Below are 18,234 nucleotides of genomic sequence, written 5' to 3'. Positions count from 1 at the left end.
CAAGGTGCTCCGGGAAGGCAAGCCCCCGGTCTCACCTGTCGGGGTTCTGCGTGCACACATGCATCTGCAGGAGAATGCGCTGCGTGAAAGTCTTAAAGCACTGGCCGCACTTCCAGAGATGCCAGTCGCTGAACTCCGAGTGCAGCTGGCTGGTTGAGGTTGGGCTCGCCAGGACCCTCTGATTCTTCACGTTGATTTGGTTAAATCCTGCCTCCATGGGCCCAGATTTATCCAAGAGGGAGAAATTCCTGCTGCAGGGAGTCTGTGGGAAAACCACGGAGCGCTGCTGGCCCGAGGGAGAAAGCTTGCTGCTTTTGTTGAAGGGCTGCAGGGCATCCTGTCGGCACATGGCTTCCATTACGGTGGAAGGGACGTTCACTAGAACAGTCAGAGTTCGAGAAGGTCAGCTTCACTAGCCCTTAAATAAACACAATAACACATACTTCAAGACATCTCTATAAACAAACAAATGTGAAATTGTGTCTTGCTGGCCCCCAAATAAGCATAATAAGATCATTTGAGGGGGAAAATCAGGCTTATCACAAATTAATAACTCATCTAGTGGCAGTTTATTAAGCAACTAGTATATGCTCAGGGCTGTGGTTGTACGGCCTTTGCCTTCAACATGCATGCAATTATAGCCTGAGACATAACGTAGTTCACACTGCATGCTGCTTAGAGACCGGCAGATAAGAGAGAGATAGAGGAGTGGGGGTGGGGGTGGGGGTGAGGGGAGCAGAAGTGGTGAATCTCAGTGCATTAGGTAGGGAATGCCAAGACCTACTACTGGGCCTTTCCAGAACAGGACAGGTATTCACCATGGAGCTGATTGAAGAGCTAAGAGGAGGACAGATACCTGAAGACAGGAGAAACCTGGCAGGCTAGCGAATAGTGAAAGAGATGGGCTGCCACAGCAGGTATGGGATGCTGGCCACTTTGGGAATAGTGCTGGGAAGGGAGGGAGGGAGGGAGAGAGGGAGGGAAAAGACAAACCTCAGAGTGCCTTAAAAGTATGATAAGCATTACTTAAGGCCCAGGAAACAGGCACAGGCTGGTTTTGAGTAAAGGAGAATAAAACCATTTAGATTTTGGTGGGGAGGAGCCTTTGGCGGGGAGGAGCCTTGAGAGAGACTCAACTGACAGAAGGGTAGAGGAAGGGGGTAGCAATAGCTACAGTGCTTTGAAATTAGGAAGGCCTAGGCTCCCATCTTGAGCCTGGTTTTCACTGAAGACGGTGATCATAGGCAACTTATTCAACCCTTTGTGCCCTGTTTCCTCTCGGGTAAAATATGGACAGTGGTAGCTGAGCTTGTAAAAGCACTAGTAACCGATCATGGTGATAGGGATGGCCTGGGCTCTAACTCCTCTGTTTCGTAGCATTGTGTCTGTAGGGAAGGCTGCAACAGCCAAACCCATGCTATAGTCCTTGGGAAACCATGAAGTAGTCACCCCAAGAATGGAGCGACATAAAGCATCCATGGCTTTTAGGAAAGAGGTGAATGCCCAATAGCAGTGGAGCTATGGGGGCGTGGTCTCTTCATCCTTCAACCTCCTGGTAGGAAGCTAAGGTGTGATATCAAAGGGTTCATCACAGGGCCTGATGGCCACAAGCAGTCACTGTTCTTTCTGATGTAGGAAGAGACAAGACTGGAATGAGGCAGATGGTCCTTGCTGGGTGGTAAAGTGGAAGAGAAGGAAGACCTATATGATAAGGGTTTTCTTATGGAGAAATCTAAATACTTGAAGTTTATTGTTCTTTTATTTATTTATTTACTTACTTACTTACTTACTTACTTATTTATTTTTGGACAGGCTATCACTCAGTAACCTAGGCTGACCTCAAACTCTGTCTTGGCCTCTCAGGTACTAGGATTTCTGGTGTGAGCCACTACTCTCAGCTTCATTTTAAAATACCTTACGGTGTTAACAATATTTTTCAAGTACTAACCGGTCATTCTGGGGGTCTAAAAGTGATATGTATATGTATATGTATATGTATATGTATATGTATATGTATATGTATATTGGTCTTTTCAGGAGTCAAAGAGATTAAGCTGAGTAGTGGTAATCACCTATGATCCCAGCACTTTGGGGGCAGAGGAAAAAGTAGAGATGATAGCTCTCTGTGAGTTCTAGGCCAGTCTGATCCACATAGAAAGTTCCAGGCTAGCCAGAGAAATAGAGTGAAAGACCTTGTCAAGAAAAAATATGTAGAATTTTGAAGATGATAATTTGCAAAAAGGTTGGTTATGGCAAGAAACAAAGCCACGTGTGCTATAGCTACTTACGTGGCTATTGGCCACCAGCTCAGAGCTATGGTAGGAAGCAATCTGGGAGCTCTCTTGTGCCTCGCCACAACTCTGGTCAAACTCCATTCACGACATGAGCATCCTCAACTCTGAAAGACAGCAGCTGAGGTGCGGCAACCAGGAAGGAGTATCACACATATGGTACAGGGGTGCTCATGTGTTACCCAAGGTTCTTCTGCAGAGGCACATGAGCAGCATATCTAACCCAGGAAACTGACTTGTCTACAGCAACTGAAGCACTGCTCATCTCGTCCCCAGGGCAAAGACCCTGGATGCCATTCACTGGCAACTTGGCAGTAGATTTACAGAGAAATTTTTAAAACCAAATGAGTCTCTCAGAGGGCCTGACTATACTGTTTAAAGTCCCCCAAGTGCTTCTGCAGTGAAGTCAGGGCTGAGAATCACTGACCTAAGCCAATCTTCCTTTCAAGAGGCAAAAGAGTAGCCCAGCAAGACCCAGCGACCTGCCCATCATTAGTTAAGGATGCATCGTTAAGGTCAGACCTAGACTGCAAGCTCTAGCTTTCTGAGTTCCAGCAAATTACATTTTAGTTCCTTTCTATACCTCTTTGCTCGCTAGATGTGTTTCAAACAGAGGAAGGCCACTTTTATGGGTAGAATAGAGCTTTGTGAATATGTCATGTACATCAAACTATACATGTTACATATATGTATATGCCTGTGTTCAAATTATGTATGATCTATACTTCATAAATAAAACTCAGGTATCATTTGGCCTTCTGAGGTAAAAAGTTGTGTAATCAATATAAAGTTTGTAGAATTTTTTTAGACTTAAAAAAAATCTTTCTTTGTGTTACTTCTCATGCAGACTCTAAAAGATAAAGGGAAATGCTTTACCATTTGTAATTAAAAGTGAAAACTGGAGCCTTATCAGAGGTTGGGGTGGAGCCTGTACATTTGGCATTTTCAGCCCTAATCTAGAACTGCAAAGCACACCACAGGTCTCCAGGCAACTGTGAGCTCTTGCCAGTCAGGGTTCTCAGAAGGAACACGAGTGGAAAGATTGTAAGATGACAGGGTGGTCAGCAGGCAGGAGAGCAGCGAACTTGGCCAAGCTTTTTAATGTTTTAAAGCTTTAAGGCCACACAATCTTTATATGGAAAGAAACAGATTCATGAGCCAATGAATTTCTGTAAGTTTAATGATCAATACTAAGTAAAAAAAAAAATCTAATTTATATATCTAAAAGTTTGTATAGTAATCAGAGATATATGGGTCTGCGTGAATATAGAGTAGTAAGCAGCATTTGTGTAGTGCAAAAGATGAGTGAAGTAAGATTATTCTCCACTTATTAGTTTCCTTCTTTGGACACTGTAAAACAAATATAAAAGGCTTCCTGGTTGTAGGTAACAACACACTCTCCATTCTGTCCTAAGTATGTTTTTCCATTGTATATATAAAATAACTCAGCCTTATTAAATGAAGCTGAGCAAGTGATTTACAGAGAAAGGGTAGGAATGAAAACTTCCAAACAGAAATAATCTCTGAAGGCTAGCTGTTCTGTGGGTCCCACACACTTTCACAGACTCCTCGATGTATAGACGTTTGTCTTGAAAGCAGAACGTTTCAGAAAACATGTTCCCAAATGCCAGCCTCACTGGCTACACCAATGAAAAACACCAACTAAACATGAGAACCTGTTAGCCAAGGAACAAAGGATAGATCAGAAACACTATCTCACGGAGACCCAAGAGTCAATTCAGAGGAGGCCTGAGGACTGCTTAATAACATAACCACAAACACAGGTGGCCTCTGCATTTGGGGACACTGAGTTAGATAGTCTCCTTGGTCTATGAAGACAAAATTTAAGAGAAAAGGAGTGATGTCTAAAGCCTGGAAGAATGGAGTCAAGAAAAAACATTAACTCATCACATCTGTATAGTTTAAACACTGGGGGTGGGGATTCAGGATCCACACAATCAAGTCTTACTTTACCCTACCTGCAAGATACTTACTGTGCATCTACTACATACTGACTGGTGGACATGTGGGAGGATAGGAAATCTCACTGTCTCTCTCACTGTGACATTTTGAAAGATATGAAGCTAGTTTTGTTTTGTTTTGTTTTGTTTTGTTTTTTAAAAACAGGCAATGGCTCAGCTTCAATTCTTAACTTCTATTGAATCATTATAATTGCAAGGCGTTGATGCCCATTGTCAAGAATTCTCCCAATTTCAGGGAGTTTGAACACTAACATATGTTCACTTTAGATGTGACAAAGTGCAGAACTGCAAGAAAGAAAGGAAGGATGCCGAGAAGTTGGCATCTGAGCCCTGAAGGGACACATGAGCAAATGCAGAGAGGAGCAAGAGGCAGCCAAAGGGAACGAGCACAAGCCCTTGCCCTGGGACGGGGAAAGAACCGAGGCTAAAGGAACTGAAGATGTGCCAATATGGCAAGAGGGAACAGATGGCAGGGGCAGGCTTCAGCTGGAGAGAAAGGCAGCCATGCACCTGTGGGAGCTGTACAGGGCCTGGAAGTGAACCAGGGTACTGGTAGGCCTGTGAACACACCCAAGGCCAGGGGTCTGGAGTCTGCTAAGTACAGTTAGCAAGGCTAAAGATCTTTGGGTCTGGGGAGTCTAATTCCTTTGTTTAGGTTTCATTTTGGGCTTAAGGTTGGGTCTCATTAGACAGTCCTGGCTGGCCTGGAACTTGTAACCATCCTGCCTCTACTCCCCTGAATGCTAGAATTACAGACATATAATAGATATTATATAATACTCTACATATAATATTCTACAGAATCCACACCCAGTTAGTTGGGTTCTAATTAAAACACAGGGTCTAGGAATGTAGCTCAGTGGATAGAGTACTTGCCTAGCGTAAATAAATCCCTATGGTCAACCCCCAGCATCCCATAAGAGTAGGTGTGGTGGCTCATGTCTATAATCCCAGCGCTGGGAAGTGAATGCAGAAGGATAAGAAGTTCAAGGCCACCCTCAGCTACATAGCAAGTTTGGACAGCAGGGGTTACATGAGACTCTACCTGAAAATAAATTAATCAGTATGCGAGCCAGAGACTATGTGTGGCTCCTAGTTGTAGCATTCCATATCAAAGAGCTGGGTTGTTTTTTAAAGAGATTTACTTATTTTGTGTATGTATGAGTATACTGTCGCTCTCTTCAGACACACCAGAAGAGGGCATCGGATCCCATCACAGATGTTTGCAAGGCACCATGTAGTTGCTGGGGATTGAACTCAGGACCTCTGGTAGAGCAGCCAAGTGCTCTTAACCACTGAGCCATCTCTCCAGCCCAGAGAGCTCGTTATTTAACAACTGTTTCACTGTAAGACAAAAAGAGTTTGAGCCAGAGCTCAAGGAGACTAGATATTTGCTTTCAGTGTATCATCGATCCATGCTGACCAGTGTATATATACTGTATACTGCTGGTACTTGTGCAAAAAAAATGGAAAGGGTATAAATGTATACATGGTGGGGTATACCTATAACCCTTGTCAGAAAGCTGAGGCAAGAAGACCTGTAATTTAAGGCCACCAAAGGCTTTCTTGAACAGGAGTTGTGGGGAGCAGATGGGAGAAGGTTGTGTGGAAGATATCTGAAAACCAAAGAAAGAAAGGGAAAACATACTATCGGAAGAGACAAAAGAATATGTTTCTGGAAGAATAGCTAAGAATTTGTCAGCTGCCCTCATTATCTCTTGGCTGGAGACGTGTATGCCCATGGCACTTTCTGGACTTTGATCTAGGAGCCCAAGCTATCTGTTGATAAAACAAGAGGATCAACTGAAATAGTAAAATAAGCAAACATGTAAGACTTCAATCCGGCTGTGATGACACCAAAAAGGCTGCCCTATGGTGCAGCCCTGAGCAGACTCTGTCACCCTGGTCAGGATGGTGGCAGGAGAGATGAGAACACATGAGAATACATACATCAGGGCCTCGGGTGACTTGTAGGTCAAGGTTTCTACTAAGCATGGTTGGATGGCTGGAAGTGAGCTCTCTTAAACTCTGGGATGGGGGGCAGATTGTGGGAATGAATACAATGGCTTTAGTCATAATTCTCTAGGGGTGAGATTCCTCTGAGGGATGGAAGGGGAGATGCTGAGGGGACAATTGGATAGTTGAAGCTATGAGTCACAGAAGTCTACATTGAAAATACAGATGCCCCCACCCCCAAAAGAAAATACAGACCCAAGAGTACCTATGAAACGGACTCTGAAAGGGAGATTTGGAGAACCCTTCTTATAGCCTTTAGGCTAAGGTCAAGTGTGGAGTTCTGTGGGGCTTACTGGGGGAGTCTTCTGAGGATCACTTCTGTTAGAGAGAGAGTCAAGTAGGACTGAAGACTCACTAGCTGTGGGGATGGAATGTTTTCTAAGTGGTCCTGCTGTGAGGAAGCCGCCATAGACTGCTAACTGCATGCAGACTACAGTCCAGTTCAGGTGGGCTACGCTCAAGGGTGCAGTGGTTCTCCTATGCTGATGTAGGTGCTAAAGACAAACCCATCTGTGAGATGTTCACCTCGCACAGGTCCAAGAACAAGGATCATGAGTGATGAACTTACATGTGCTCGATAAACACAAGACTCCCAAGAGCCAACAAAACAGCCTGTCTCCACTCCTTCCCTCCTCCTTTGTCAGTCTTCTCAGAGAATACATTCCAGTGGGGTGCTACCTTTATTAGAGATGAAAATGTATCCCTGTGGGCATTCCTTCTCTGCTTGCTCTTGAATTCTACAAGTTTCTTAGCTTCAAGGGTGAGTGAGTGAGTGAGTGTGTATGTGTGTGTGTGTGTGTGTGTGTGTGAGAGAGAGAGAGAGAGAGAGAGAGAGAGAGAGAGAGAGAGAGAGAGAGAGAGAGACTGACTGACTACATGCATATACATGCAAGTTGAAGCTAGAGGACAACTTGACTATCATCCCTCAGGTACCAGCCATGTTTTTGTTTGTTTGTTTTTCTTTTTCTTTTTCCACAGATAGGGTCACTGTCCTATCCTGAAGCTTGCCGATTTCAGCTATGCTGACTGGCCAGCAGATCCCATGGGCCCACTTTCTCTACCTCTCCAGCTCTGAGATGATGATAAGTGCATACCACCATGCCCAGCTTTTTGACTTGGGGTCCAGAGACCTAGCTCAGACCCTCATGTTTGCCAGGCACTGAGGGTCTGGTCTTCCAGTCAACACTCAGAGACAGGACAGCGTCTTCCTATACTCAGACCTGTGTAAGGCGTCCAATCCCAGTGTCGCTCTGTGTGTAGAGGGAGCTAACTCTGGCTGCTCTTAACCATATTCTACCTAACACTCCTCAGCTCGGGGTCTCTGCTGCAGTTACCCCAAGAGGTGCCTTCATTAAGGTTTACGCTTTGAGTTGTATAGTCATGAACCTTCTGACCTCCGAAGCTCAAGTTGGGGGCCTGAGGCTTGGCACACTCTCACAACACTGCCTTTGAGGGCTTGCTCACACAGGCTACTCCTGCTGGATTAAAGGCTCTCATTGCATCCTAGAGGTCACGGGGATAAAGGATGAAGCAGGGTGTTCCTTAGGCGGGATCCAGTTTCCTCTTGGTAGAATGGTGGGGATGAGAGGCCCTGGATGGAGGTGGCCCCTTTTATTTGCTGTTCTTTGAAACTCCAGAGGAGGAGCAGGCCTCCTCCAGGCAGGGTTTAATCCAGAGCAGGTCTGGCATGGCCATCCAGTCTCACATTCTGCCAACCTCAGCTTCATAGACTGAGACAGACACAGGCAGCACTGGGAAGACTTGTTTAACATTTATTCCTAAGCTGCTGCTTTTTTTTTTTTTTTAATTTCCTCTGAAAAGAATATGAACACACTTCGGGTCTTTACACTCTGCAGGAGCTAATCCCCCACTGGAAGTTTGGGGCAACCTCACTCCTTCTTGCGGATGTGATCTGTCGACACAAGTGTTCCTTCAGGGTCTTTGAAAGGCCTGCAGTGCATGGAAGGGCTCTCGCACTATTACATTTTTAACTCTAGTTTTTAAAAAGAAAACAACACAAGAATTGCTTCCAGAGCCCAGAGGCCTGTGTGGAGCACTGTCTTCTCTTTGAGGCCAGGCGGCTTTTGCTGGCATGTCCGGGCAGTGTGTGTAGCCACTGCTCCATGCCGCTGACAGAGGGGAGGGGGGGGACTTACTAAGCCCCGGGTCCCACCGCACACCATCAATGGGAAGTATGTCCTCTGCATGTTGAAAGAACCATGAGAAGAAAATGATTCTTTTATAACTGAAAGTGCTTAGTAAGTACTATTCACTAACTGAAATCACATTTTCCTTAATATCTTGGTCCAGTATCAATTTCATGAACAAAAGAAAAATCTGGCTGAAATAATATCTGATCTCTTCTCATAATCGTGATGGAAGGTCTCATTTTTATCCATGTACCTTTACTTCAAGTAAGTGTGTGTGTGTGTGTCTGTCTGTCTGTGTGTGTGTGTATGTGTATGTGTTGTGTGTGTGTGTGTGTGCTCATGTGCATGCATGCGTGTCAGAGGTATCAGGACAACTTTCAGGATTCAGCTTCTCTCCTCACACTATGCACATCTTGGGATGGAATGCAGAGATCTAGCGGGCTTGGTTGGTACCTTTACCACCTGAGATGTCTCCACGACTCAACACATGCAGCCGTGTGCTTCACACACAACCCCCTAAGGACGTGCATTGGATTTTACTGAGTCTCTGGTCTCAGGAAGTTTCCTTTAGAAACCTAATTTATTTCGTGACTAGCAAGGTGGGGTTAAGAATAAAAAAATCATCTCAGCATTGCCGATCCGTGGAGAGGATTGAATTTACTCGGGGTGAGGAAGGCTATCTGTTAAGTTCCCTGCAATGCCCCTTTGCACATCTGCATGCCTGAGTCACATGGATATTTGCGTAGCACAGAATAAGCAATACTCATCTTCACAAAGGACTCCCAGGCTGCTCTGGGATCAAATGGGATGAGACTCTGTCTCAGAATTACAGTTGACATCAGCTTTCTCCCCTCACTAGCTGATGAAGCCTTGCGCTGGTTTCTTGGGTGGCCAGTCACATGACAGATACATGACTTTGAGACAGGAAGTGAAAGAAAATTCCCATAACACCCTCAGCAGATAGAGGCATTGTCACCGGTAAGACTTTTAAATGATGGCTTAAACCCCTTTGAATTTCCCTCAATCCTTCCTGAGAACTCCGAACTAAAGCTGAAAGGGGGTAACTTACTTTTCTTACGGAAGCCACAAAGTGCTCACTGCTGTGGACTTCAGGGGTAAAATGTGCTGTAATGATCCCTGGCAGAATCCACTTAACCCTGTAGTCAGCATCCTCTAGAATGCTTCGTGCAGCTGGAACTGCAGGCGAGAGGGCTGAAGACAAACCAGACGGCAGGCTCTTCCAGCAAGCCTGCCCTGGCACTACTGCCCTGGATCTGAACTGCACTTGGTAGACCCAGAAGCCCTGCCAGGTGGCCGTGGGTGGCAAATGGACAGCAAAATGCCCTGCCTCCAGCCCCAGTCACCCCCACGCATGTTCACAGCCTTGTGAGGTGAATGCAATGCATGTACAAATGACTTCCACACCAGAAATCCAAGCGGGCACGGCAGCTCCTACATGGCCGCCCCACGCCTTCCATTTCTACTTCTAAACTCAGGAAATAGTCACGCCTTAGTCTAGATGTCTCAACGTCCTCCTTGTCACCTTTTACTCTGTACCTAGAATGTCAGAGATGCTCTTGGTCTTACTTTCAAAATACCCCTAGTGTTTAATTACTTCTCACCACCTCTGCCACTTCTATGTGGGTCCAAACCCCCATCAGTGCTCCCCTGGCTTCTGTGAGAGCCCCTGAGCTCTCCCTCACTACACTCAAAGACAGAGTAATCCTACTACAGCTATGGTCAGAGCATCTCCCTACTGCTCCAAACTTCATGCTGGCCCTATCACCAAGCTCACAGAGTAAAAGTCGGGGTCCTCACAGGGACCAAATACACGGCCCCACCCACCCATACCTGACTTAACATCCTTCCCTGTCACTCACTCTACACTATCCAGGCTAACTTCTGAGATGCTCTTCCAGATGCGAGGGACATTTCCTGGCAAAGATGCTGGCCCATCGTAGGTGATGAGTAAGTAAGACTTAAAACGTCTGTCTGAACTATGAGCTGTAATTCAGAACCTTATGCCTTCGTGAGCTTACACCTGACATTCCACAACACACAGCACAGCACAGCATCTGCAGAGTCGGGAGTAGGTTGCATTCGAGGAGAAAATAAGGAAGCTCACAGGATTTCTGTGACGGGTTGTATATGCTCAGCCCAGGGAATGGCACAATTAAAAGGTGTGGCCTTGGAGTAGGTGTGGCCTTGTTGAATAGGCATGTCTAAGACTCTCATCCTAGCTGTCTGGAAGTCAATATTCTGCTAGCAGCCTTCAGATGAAGATGTAGAACTCTCAGCTCCTCCTGTACCATGCCTGCCTGGATGCTGCCATGTTCCTGCCTTGATGATACTGGACTGAACCTCTGAACCTGTAAGCTAGCCCTAATTCAATGTTGTCCTTATAAGAGTTGCCTTGGTCATGGTGTCTGTTCATTGTAGTAAAGCCCTAACTAAGATAATTTCCAAAATCCTTTTGGCTCAAACTCCACACATGAGGAGCTGAGTTTGTGTCAGGGTTCTGGGACATCGAAAGCTCATGCCAGTAGGCAAGATGTTCTTCTAGTTCATGTTGTGAGAGAGGTGGACATGATATCATCCTGAGGAAGAGAGAACATAGTGGCCTGTACGTTTGTGTCTGCAGTAACACCAACCACACGTCCATCTCCAGCACAGAGATTGTCCTCACTAAATGTAAAATAGAAGGGTTGATAGCAGTGTGTTCTTTAAAGATTTTCTTTTTTAACAAGGGAATTAAAGACAACAAGGAACAGATGAACATTGTGGAGAGCAGTACTGGTAGCATTTGTGGGATGAGTGCGAGAGAGAGAGAGAGAGAGAGAGAGAGAGAGACCAGCTTCTTCCAAGAGGAAACTCTCCACCCATTGACAAACCCATCTTTTGTCTCAGTTTCTTTCTTGCAGCATATCAAATTATCATTTCACAGAGGAGTCCATTTTGATGACAGGAAAATACAGCATCACTAAAGCAGGTATCCTCCCCATTGCATTGTGGGATTATCTAACCCACATGTGTCTATCACCTTAACCATTTCCTAAACATCAGTAACAACTTGCAGTAAGTTCAGATAGAAGTTTCTGCAAGTTCACATCAGCCTAAATATTCTATTATTGTTTTAAAGGTAGTGGATAACAGGATACCAATGATAGAAGAAGACTTTGTGGTTCTAGACATAGTTTTAAATAAGAAAATTTAGACATGAATTCCACAGTCATATATAAACCTATAGTTTTTCGTCCTATTATTCTAATGACTATTCTAATTCACACTCAGCTGCAGAGGTGATCATCTTGATTGAACAATGCTGTTTCTTTGTTATTTCTGTATAGAAGATGGCTCCAAGTTTGTGTCCCTTCAGAGCAGGAACTCTGCCATTTTCTCTGTGACAGACACATGGTAGGTGCTCAAAGGAGATCAGCTGACTTCTCTCTCTCTCTCTCTGCGATTCTTTAAAACTTTGGCAAAGGCTTTGAAACTGTGACCAGGCAAAGAGTAGATCAGAAAAGGAGGCTGTGGTAGAATGACCCATGCATGTCTATCATTAGCAAATCATATTTCAGAAGTTTCAAAAAGCACTCTTTAAAAGGTTATCTTGTGTGTGTATGTGTCTGTGTGGATGGATTCAGAACTAAAGTAGATTCTTACAGTTTTCATCCTGGGCAATGCATTGTAAAGGGATCCCAAAGAAAGATGTATAGCTGTCATTGTACCACACCAGGAGCTCGGTGCCCCTGGGGATATCTATACAGGCTCGGTAGAATATATTCGACCTATTTAAAACAAAAGAAAACCCAACTTAGTAAGGCGAAATGCTCATACGTCCCAACACATTTTTATCACCCCCAAAACCCTCTGCCCAGTTCCACCTAACACCGTTTATAATGAATCTACGCCCATGGTATGCCAGGCAATTGAAGAGAGCCTCTAACTCGGCATGGTAAACAATGTCCACTTCATTTCCGCAGTGCCTTCCATAGAGGGTTTTGAAGAGACAGAGATCTGGACCAGGAGACAGCAGAAAAGGAAAAGTTTATTAAAAAAAAAAAAAGTCCATCTCACACTAATGAGAAAATTCTTCCTGGTTGGCAATCTGCCTCTCCAACTGCAGAGACAGTGAGTTCTCAACCTCAAATGTCAATTAATACTATTGACGTCTTATCTGAAGAAAAAGCACTAAGTGTATCCTGGCACCTTGACCTTGGGGGTTCCCAAATTCATAACAAAATGGAGTAGCTTTGGTGTTAGAAGGACTAAGGGAACAAAAAAATTCCCTCCTATCTGGCCCTGCCCGCCCCTCCCCTAAAGTTTGATGTAGGAGAAGAGAAAAGCCCTCTTGTATGAAATGGATAGAAATTCAATAAATACAAGAGGAGCACTTTACTCGGGCTGAAAGATTACACCCTGGATGATGGAGAGAGGGTGCCAGGAAATAAACATCTTTTACAACAGCAGCTTTGGTGCCAGTTAAGAAAAATCTACAGATTTTTAAAAGAATGAGGTGCCCAGACTGGTTTCCTCAATGAAGGATTGTTACAAACATTAGCCTCAAGTTCCAGATAAAAGCGTTTTAGGGTTGGTGGGCCTTAAATGTTGCCTTTCTGTAAGGAATTGGCCGCAACAGTGTAATTTGTCCCTTGTAGAACACTGCAGACATAAGGAGAATCCTTCCCCACATTTTTCATGGCAGTGAGATACGCACTTGTCAACATATTTTGTCACCACAAAGTGGCTCTTGGCAATAGGATCATAAAGATCAATAAAAAAGTGCAGATTCTCAATATTTTACTTGCAGCTGCAAAAATTTCATTTATCTTGTTATTTTCCTTACTTGCTGCCATTCTGTCTCACGAGGGCACTGCTAGCTAAGCAGAACGGTTTTTCCCCAACATTCTATGAATATCTGACAAAAACTCCAGCCACTTGTCCAGCCCTCACTGCCCTTCCTGCCTTGGCATCTCTCAGAGCTGTGCATTTTATTAATTCTTTCCACTGCTGCATAAAAAAAAAAAAATCAAAATTGGAACCGAGTTATAAATCATTGACATCCCCTAAGTTGAGAAAAATTGAGTCTACTTTGTACTTCATCCCTGTAACATTTCATCTCTGGGTTTGCCTTCCCTTAATATAAACACAGCGCCCGGCAAATGAATGTGTTAAACTAAATGACCACTTTGCCGCTGAAAGACCACGACTGTTTTGGAGCAATAGGTGGTCTTCTGAGGCACCGTGTAGGCCGGGGGGGGGGGGGGGTATGTAAGCGTACACCGTTCCTTACAAGCACCCAGAGCTTCCCAAGCCTGCAGAAATCCCTGCATGCTGAAGCACATCAAAGGGATTTTTCCCTTTTCAGATAATATTTCCTTTGCTGACATGTATTTAGTATTGTGGTTGGATGACTCATAAAGATAGCTTCATGGCGTCCCAACGCAGTCGAAGCAGAACACATGCCAACAAACATTATTGTCAGCCTCAAAATAAAAACAAAACGTTCAGCTGAGGGTCAATCAATCAAGGGCGCTTTGAAGAAAATTCCATTTAGATATTACAAATCATAACAGAATGAATTTAAACCAGCTGACTTTTTGTGAAGAGGACATTCACGTACAATTAAAAAAAAAATTAGGCTGGCTCTTCAGGGTCCAACTTTTCTATTTTCTTACTTTTGGACATGGTCACTGGTCGTGGATGCCAGTTTTTTTTTAAATTGTGTTTTTTGTAGCTCATTGTATAAAGATCTGCAGTAATCCAAAACAGATCGTCCGAGAGAGCTCAAAGCTTAAGCACCCTCATGAAAGGAGAGTTGTAAAATCCACTTACTATTGACAGATAGGTAATGACTTGCTCACGCCCCTTTCCCGAAGGGGTTTCTTGTCCCAAATTTAGAATTTGCCTCAAGAGCTCCCTTGGTATTTATTACATCAGTGGCCAAACCATCTCTTGCTGAGTGGACAAACCCAATCTTTGCTAATTGTGTAGCTCAGGGTTGCCTAGAAACTTCCTGATGGCAAAGGTGTGTGTCGCCATGTCTGCCCCAGAATCACCAACTAGCCCCTTGCACCATCTCGTGTAAACCATGACTTAATGACACTGCATGGGAAACCCAGGCAGAGTGAGTCAGACTGCTGCCGAAGTATGTTCTTTTCAGAACTGGAGACCTTCAGAGAGTAAGCCAGATTTGTGCACCCTTTAAGCTATAAAGAAAAAAATTTAGAAAAAAAAATTAAAAAAAAAAAAAAAAGGAAAATAAATAGCTCCAGGCAGAACTCCAAGTTGCGGAGCACAAGGCTCTTGGCTTTGATGTGTCTGTGGTGCTCAATAAAGCTAAACAGTTGCTTCTGACTCTGAAGGGAACACGGCTGTTTATAACTGAGCTCATATATTTATAAGGCACATGTTTTCGAGGGATTCTGAGAGAAGGCGGCTTAGGGCTGGGGATTTTTTTTTTTTCCTGTTTGATTTGTTTCTGCCTTCTCATCTTGATTCTGGCCTTCCTGAGGAACAGAGTTAGGGAGGGTAGCAGGTGCATCAAGAAGTGGCGACAGTGCCCCAAGTTTCTGTCCATGTATGGATGCCTCCGCCCCATCTGTCAGTCTTTGGTCTCTGCCCATTTGTCTTAGGAGACAGTAATGGGGTTTGGGGGACTCTTTCCTCTAATTTGAAACAACCACATCACCTGGAACTCAGCTGAACTCATCAAAGGGCCAGCCCCAAAAGCTCTGGAACCTGTAGAGAACAGGAGAGGTCATGGTGGCTCAGTCCCGCTGCTGAGCGTGGCCAGTTTGGGAACACTGAGTTCTTGGGTTTTCCAGACTCTTGTGCAAATGAAACTTAGTCTCTCTGAGAGAGAGACTGATAGAGACCAGAAGGAACAGATCTGGAACTGAGTCTCCAAGCTCCCATTTATACGTGTAATGTGTTCACATCTGCTGGGGGAGGTACCCCAAGTCAGTGAGGCTGTTAACCTCATTGGAGTTGGTATGGGCATTCAAGTGATGATGTAGAATAACTGTAGCCTATGCACACATTCAAAGAGGGACTGTGCTTGTACTTTTATTTCGGAGTACCTATGAAAACATCACTACCAAAACCAAGGCCATTTCAGAAACCCAGCAAAGTATAACCAATCTATATACAGCATTCTGCAGGGTGTTTTCAACCGCTCGCAGCAAGCCTGCATTTGTCTGTGCAAGCCAAAAGGGCTCTGGCGGTAAATCAAGACATACTTTACCTGTACTGAACTACTGTTAGATTCTGTTCTCCACAGTGCCTTGCACATCGGATATACCTCATCCAGCTCGACTTACTAGGCTCCCCACCATCAATAAAGTGCTGAAGTGTCCCATCTTGGTCATATATCTAGAGAAGAGGTCAGAAGGTCAAGTAGTTAGAACGTATCATCAGCAATCATTTTTCCCTGTTTCCCTTGGTGTCTCTCCACGTCAGCTGCAGAGATTTACGGTCCTTGGCTTTGCCTATTGACGGCCACGGAAACTCAGCCAGGGTAACGGGGAAATATTTTTTGGTGAGGCAAGTCGATCACGTTTTTTCTTATCAAGCCAATCTTCCCTGGATTAAACATAGTTGTGCTATCTCAAGGATGTGACCATATTTCCCAAAGAATATTTAACCTATTTTGACAGGCTAGTCTTAAATAATGAGCTGCCGGATAAACAAAGCAAGCTGAAAGGAGAGACCACACTGACGTGGTTGGAACAAGCACATAAAAGGCCCTCGGTCTCCAGCATGCAAGCATTCAAAAGCATCCGAAGAAGGCAGTCACTGTCCATCCCCGAGCTGGGCAGCCCCCAGCAGAAGGCAGCCCCCAGCAGAAGGCAGCTGGGAAGCTGGAGAACTCTAGAGGACTGGTTAAAAAAAAGGGGGGGGGGAGAGATTGATTGATTGATTGATTGATTCTGGGATGAAATAAACAAACGAACAGTCCCCTTACAGGAGACTCCTGTCTCTGAAGCCTTTAAGGGAGAAGCCGTCCCCAAGCATTCCTAGAAACAGAAAGAGGAAAACAGCTGTCTTGTATGGAGCTTATATTTCTCAACCAAGCTCACTCATCATCACTGCCTTTGGTAAACCCTAGCAGATTCCTCAAGATAGGAAAAAGAAAAGAAAATCCGCTTCAAGCCAGGCAAGAAGCACACATACACACAAACACACCCTTCATGTAAATGCTGAAGGCGGACACACTTATGCCCCTCCAGAAATGACTTTGTGTGACATGGTGTCCTGGAGTAGAAGAGGCAGTTCCATATCCAATAGTAACTCTCTAAGGTTTCCCCAGAGGTTGAGGCAGTCAGGAGGCACAAGGCAGTTCAATAGTTTTGGGAGTCTGGGGAGATAGTTTAGTTGGTAATATATTTCCTGCAGAATCCTGAGGACCCAAGTTCAATCCCCAGCACCCACATCAAAAGCTGGGCCTGGTGGCACATACTTGTAATCCGACCACTGGGAAGGCAGAGATAGGTGAGGTGTGGCCCTGGGGATTGGTGACCCAGCAGCCGGCCATAACGATAAGGTCCAGGTTCCAGTAAGAGAGCCTGTATCACCAAACAAGGCAGACGACTCCTGAGGACCAATACCCGAGGTTAACCTCTGGCTTCCACACCCACACATACTCACAGACACATGATCACACACACACACACACACACACACACACACACACACACACACACACGCGCGCGCGCGCGCATACATACATGCAAACACAAATAATTTCTTAGGAGTGCAAACTTTAGAAGGACAATGGCAGAACTAAATATACCTTGAGTAGAGTCAGCACGGCCTCCTGGGAACTGATTAGGGGTTTCCCAAAGCATCCTGGGAAACCACTCCTCCTTTTCTGAGCCCTCCCACTTTTCCTCTCCCAAATAAACAGGCAGAATAAGTCTCCCTCGCTGTATGGTCATTCATATTCATTTAGGTCACTGTTTCCAGTTTGGAGGCCCCAGCTTTGGCGAGGGTTTCCTTTTGCCTTCGGCCGTAGCTGTAAGGCCTCTGAACACACACCCTACCCTTCTTGATGTTCTGTCTGCTCCCCCAACCTTTCTACCACCCCCACCGATAAAAGACAAGCATTAAGCTAGTAAAAAAACAACCATCTGCAAATTTAGGACTCGTAACAATACCAAGATAATCACAGCTTTTAATCAAGTCAGCCGGAAAGGAGGGGAAAGGTCCCTGGACTGTGACACAGCCGAGGCAATGCCAGCATGTTACATGGCTACTCTGCCCACTGCCACGAAGCTAGCTAAAGACGGGCATCCCGTTGTCGATGTCTCATATTCTTTTATTGTTAACTCGCTGGGTTTTTGTTTGTTTGTTTTGTTTTTAAAGATGGCCAGTCAAGCAACATTCAAAACTACCCCCCCCCCTCAACCCCACCCCCACCCCGAGACTGCTGTCAGCTGCCGGTGATAATTACGGCAAAACATCGTGAGAAGCAAGCGCCACACTCCTGCCTGGTGCTCCCAGCCAAGATCTGAGCACCACACTCCTGCTTGGTGCTCCCAGCCAGGATCCTCAGAAGCGAGTGGCACTCTGTCACTGGGAAGAAAGGCCCAGGCTGAGCGTGAGCTCAGCTGACCGCCATCCATTCGCAAGCCTATCCTGACTGAGTAGAACAGAGTTGCTGTCATAAACGTGTTCCCGCATCAATCTCCCTAAAGGAATACGTCCACCAAGAAACCCACAATTTTTGCCTCCTACTTGCCTTGAAGAAAAAGTAGACCGTTGTCTAAGGGGGGTGGAGGTGGGGTGTATTCT

General features: G+C 45.1%; 1 protein-coding gene across 4 annotated transcripts in view; it reads right to left on the bottom strand.

Moving 5' to 3' along the window:
• Positions 1–18,234, bottom strand: part of Prdm6 (PR domain containing 6) — a 111,950-nt gene that overhangs the window by 23,480 nt on the left and 70,236 nt on the right. For 3 of the 4 annotated variants that reach the window (XM_017317889.2, XM_011246904.2, NM_001033281.3), the window contains 3 exons: positions 15,686–15,813; positions 12,103–12,227; positions 36–378 (listed from right to left, as the gene is read on the bottom strand). In XM_017317889.2, coding sequence (XP_017173378.1) covers positions 36–378; positions 12,103–12,227; positions 15,686–15,813 — 596 coding nt within the window. Of the gene's footprint in view, positions 1–35; positions 419–12,102; positions 12,228–15,685; positions 15,814–18,234 lie in introns of those variants that run through there. The other variant, XM_017317890.2, reaches the window with a different exon arrangement.

Source organism: Mus musculus, chromosome 18 (assembly GCF_000001635.26).
Source record: "Mus musculus strain C57BL/6J chromosome 18, GRCm38.p6 C57BL/6J".
NCBI lineage: Eukaryota > Metazoa > Chordata > Mammalia > Rodentia > Muridae > Mus > Mus musculus.
The sequence above is the reverse complement of the archived record's forward strand: the minus strand, read 5'-3'. Positions and strand labels throughout refer to the sequence as shown.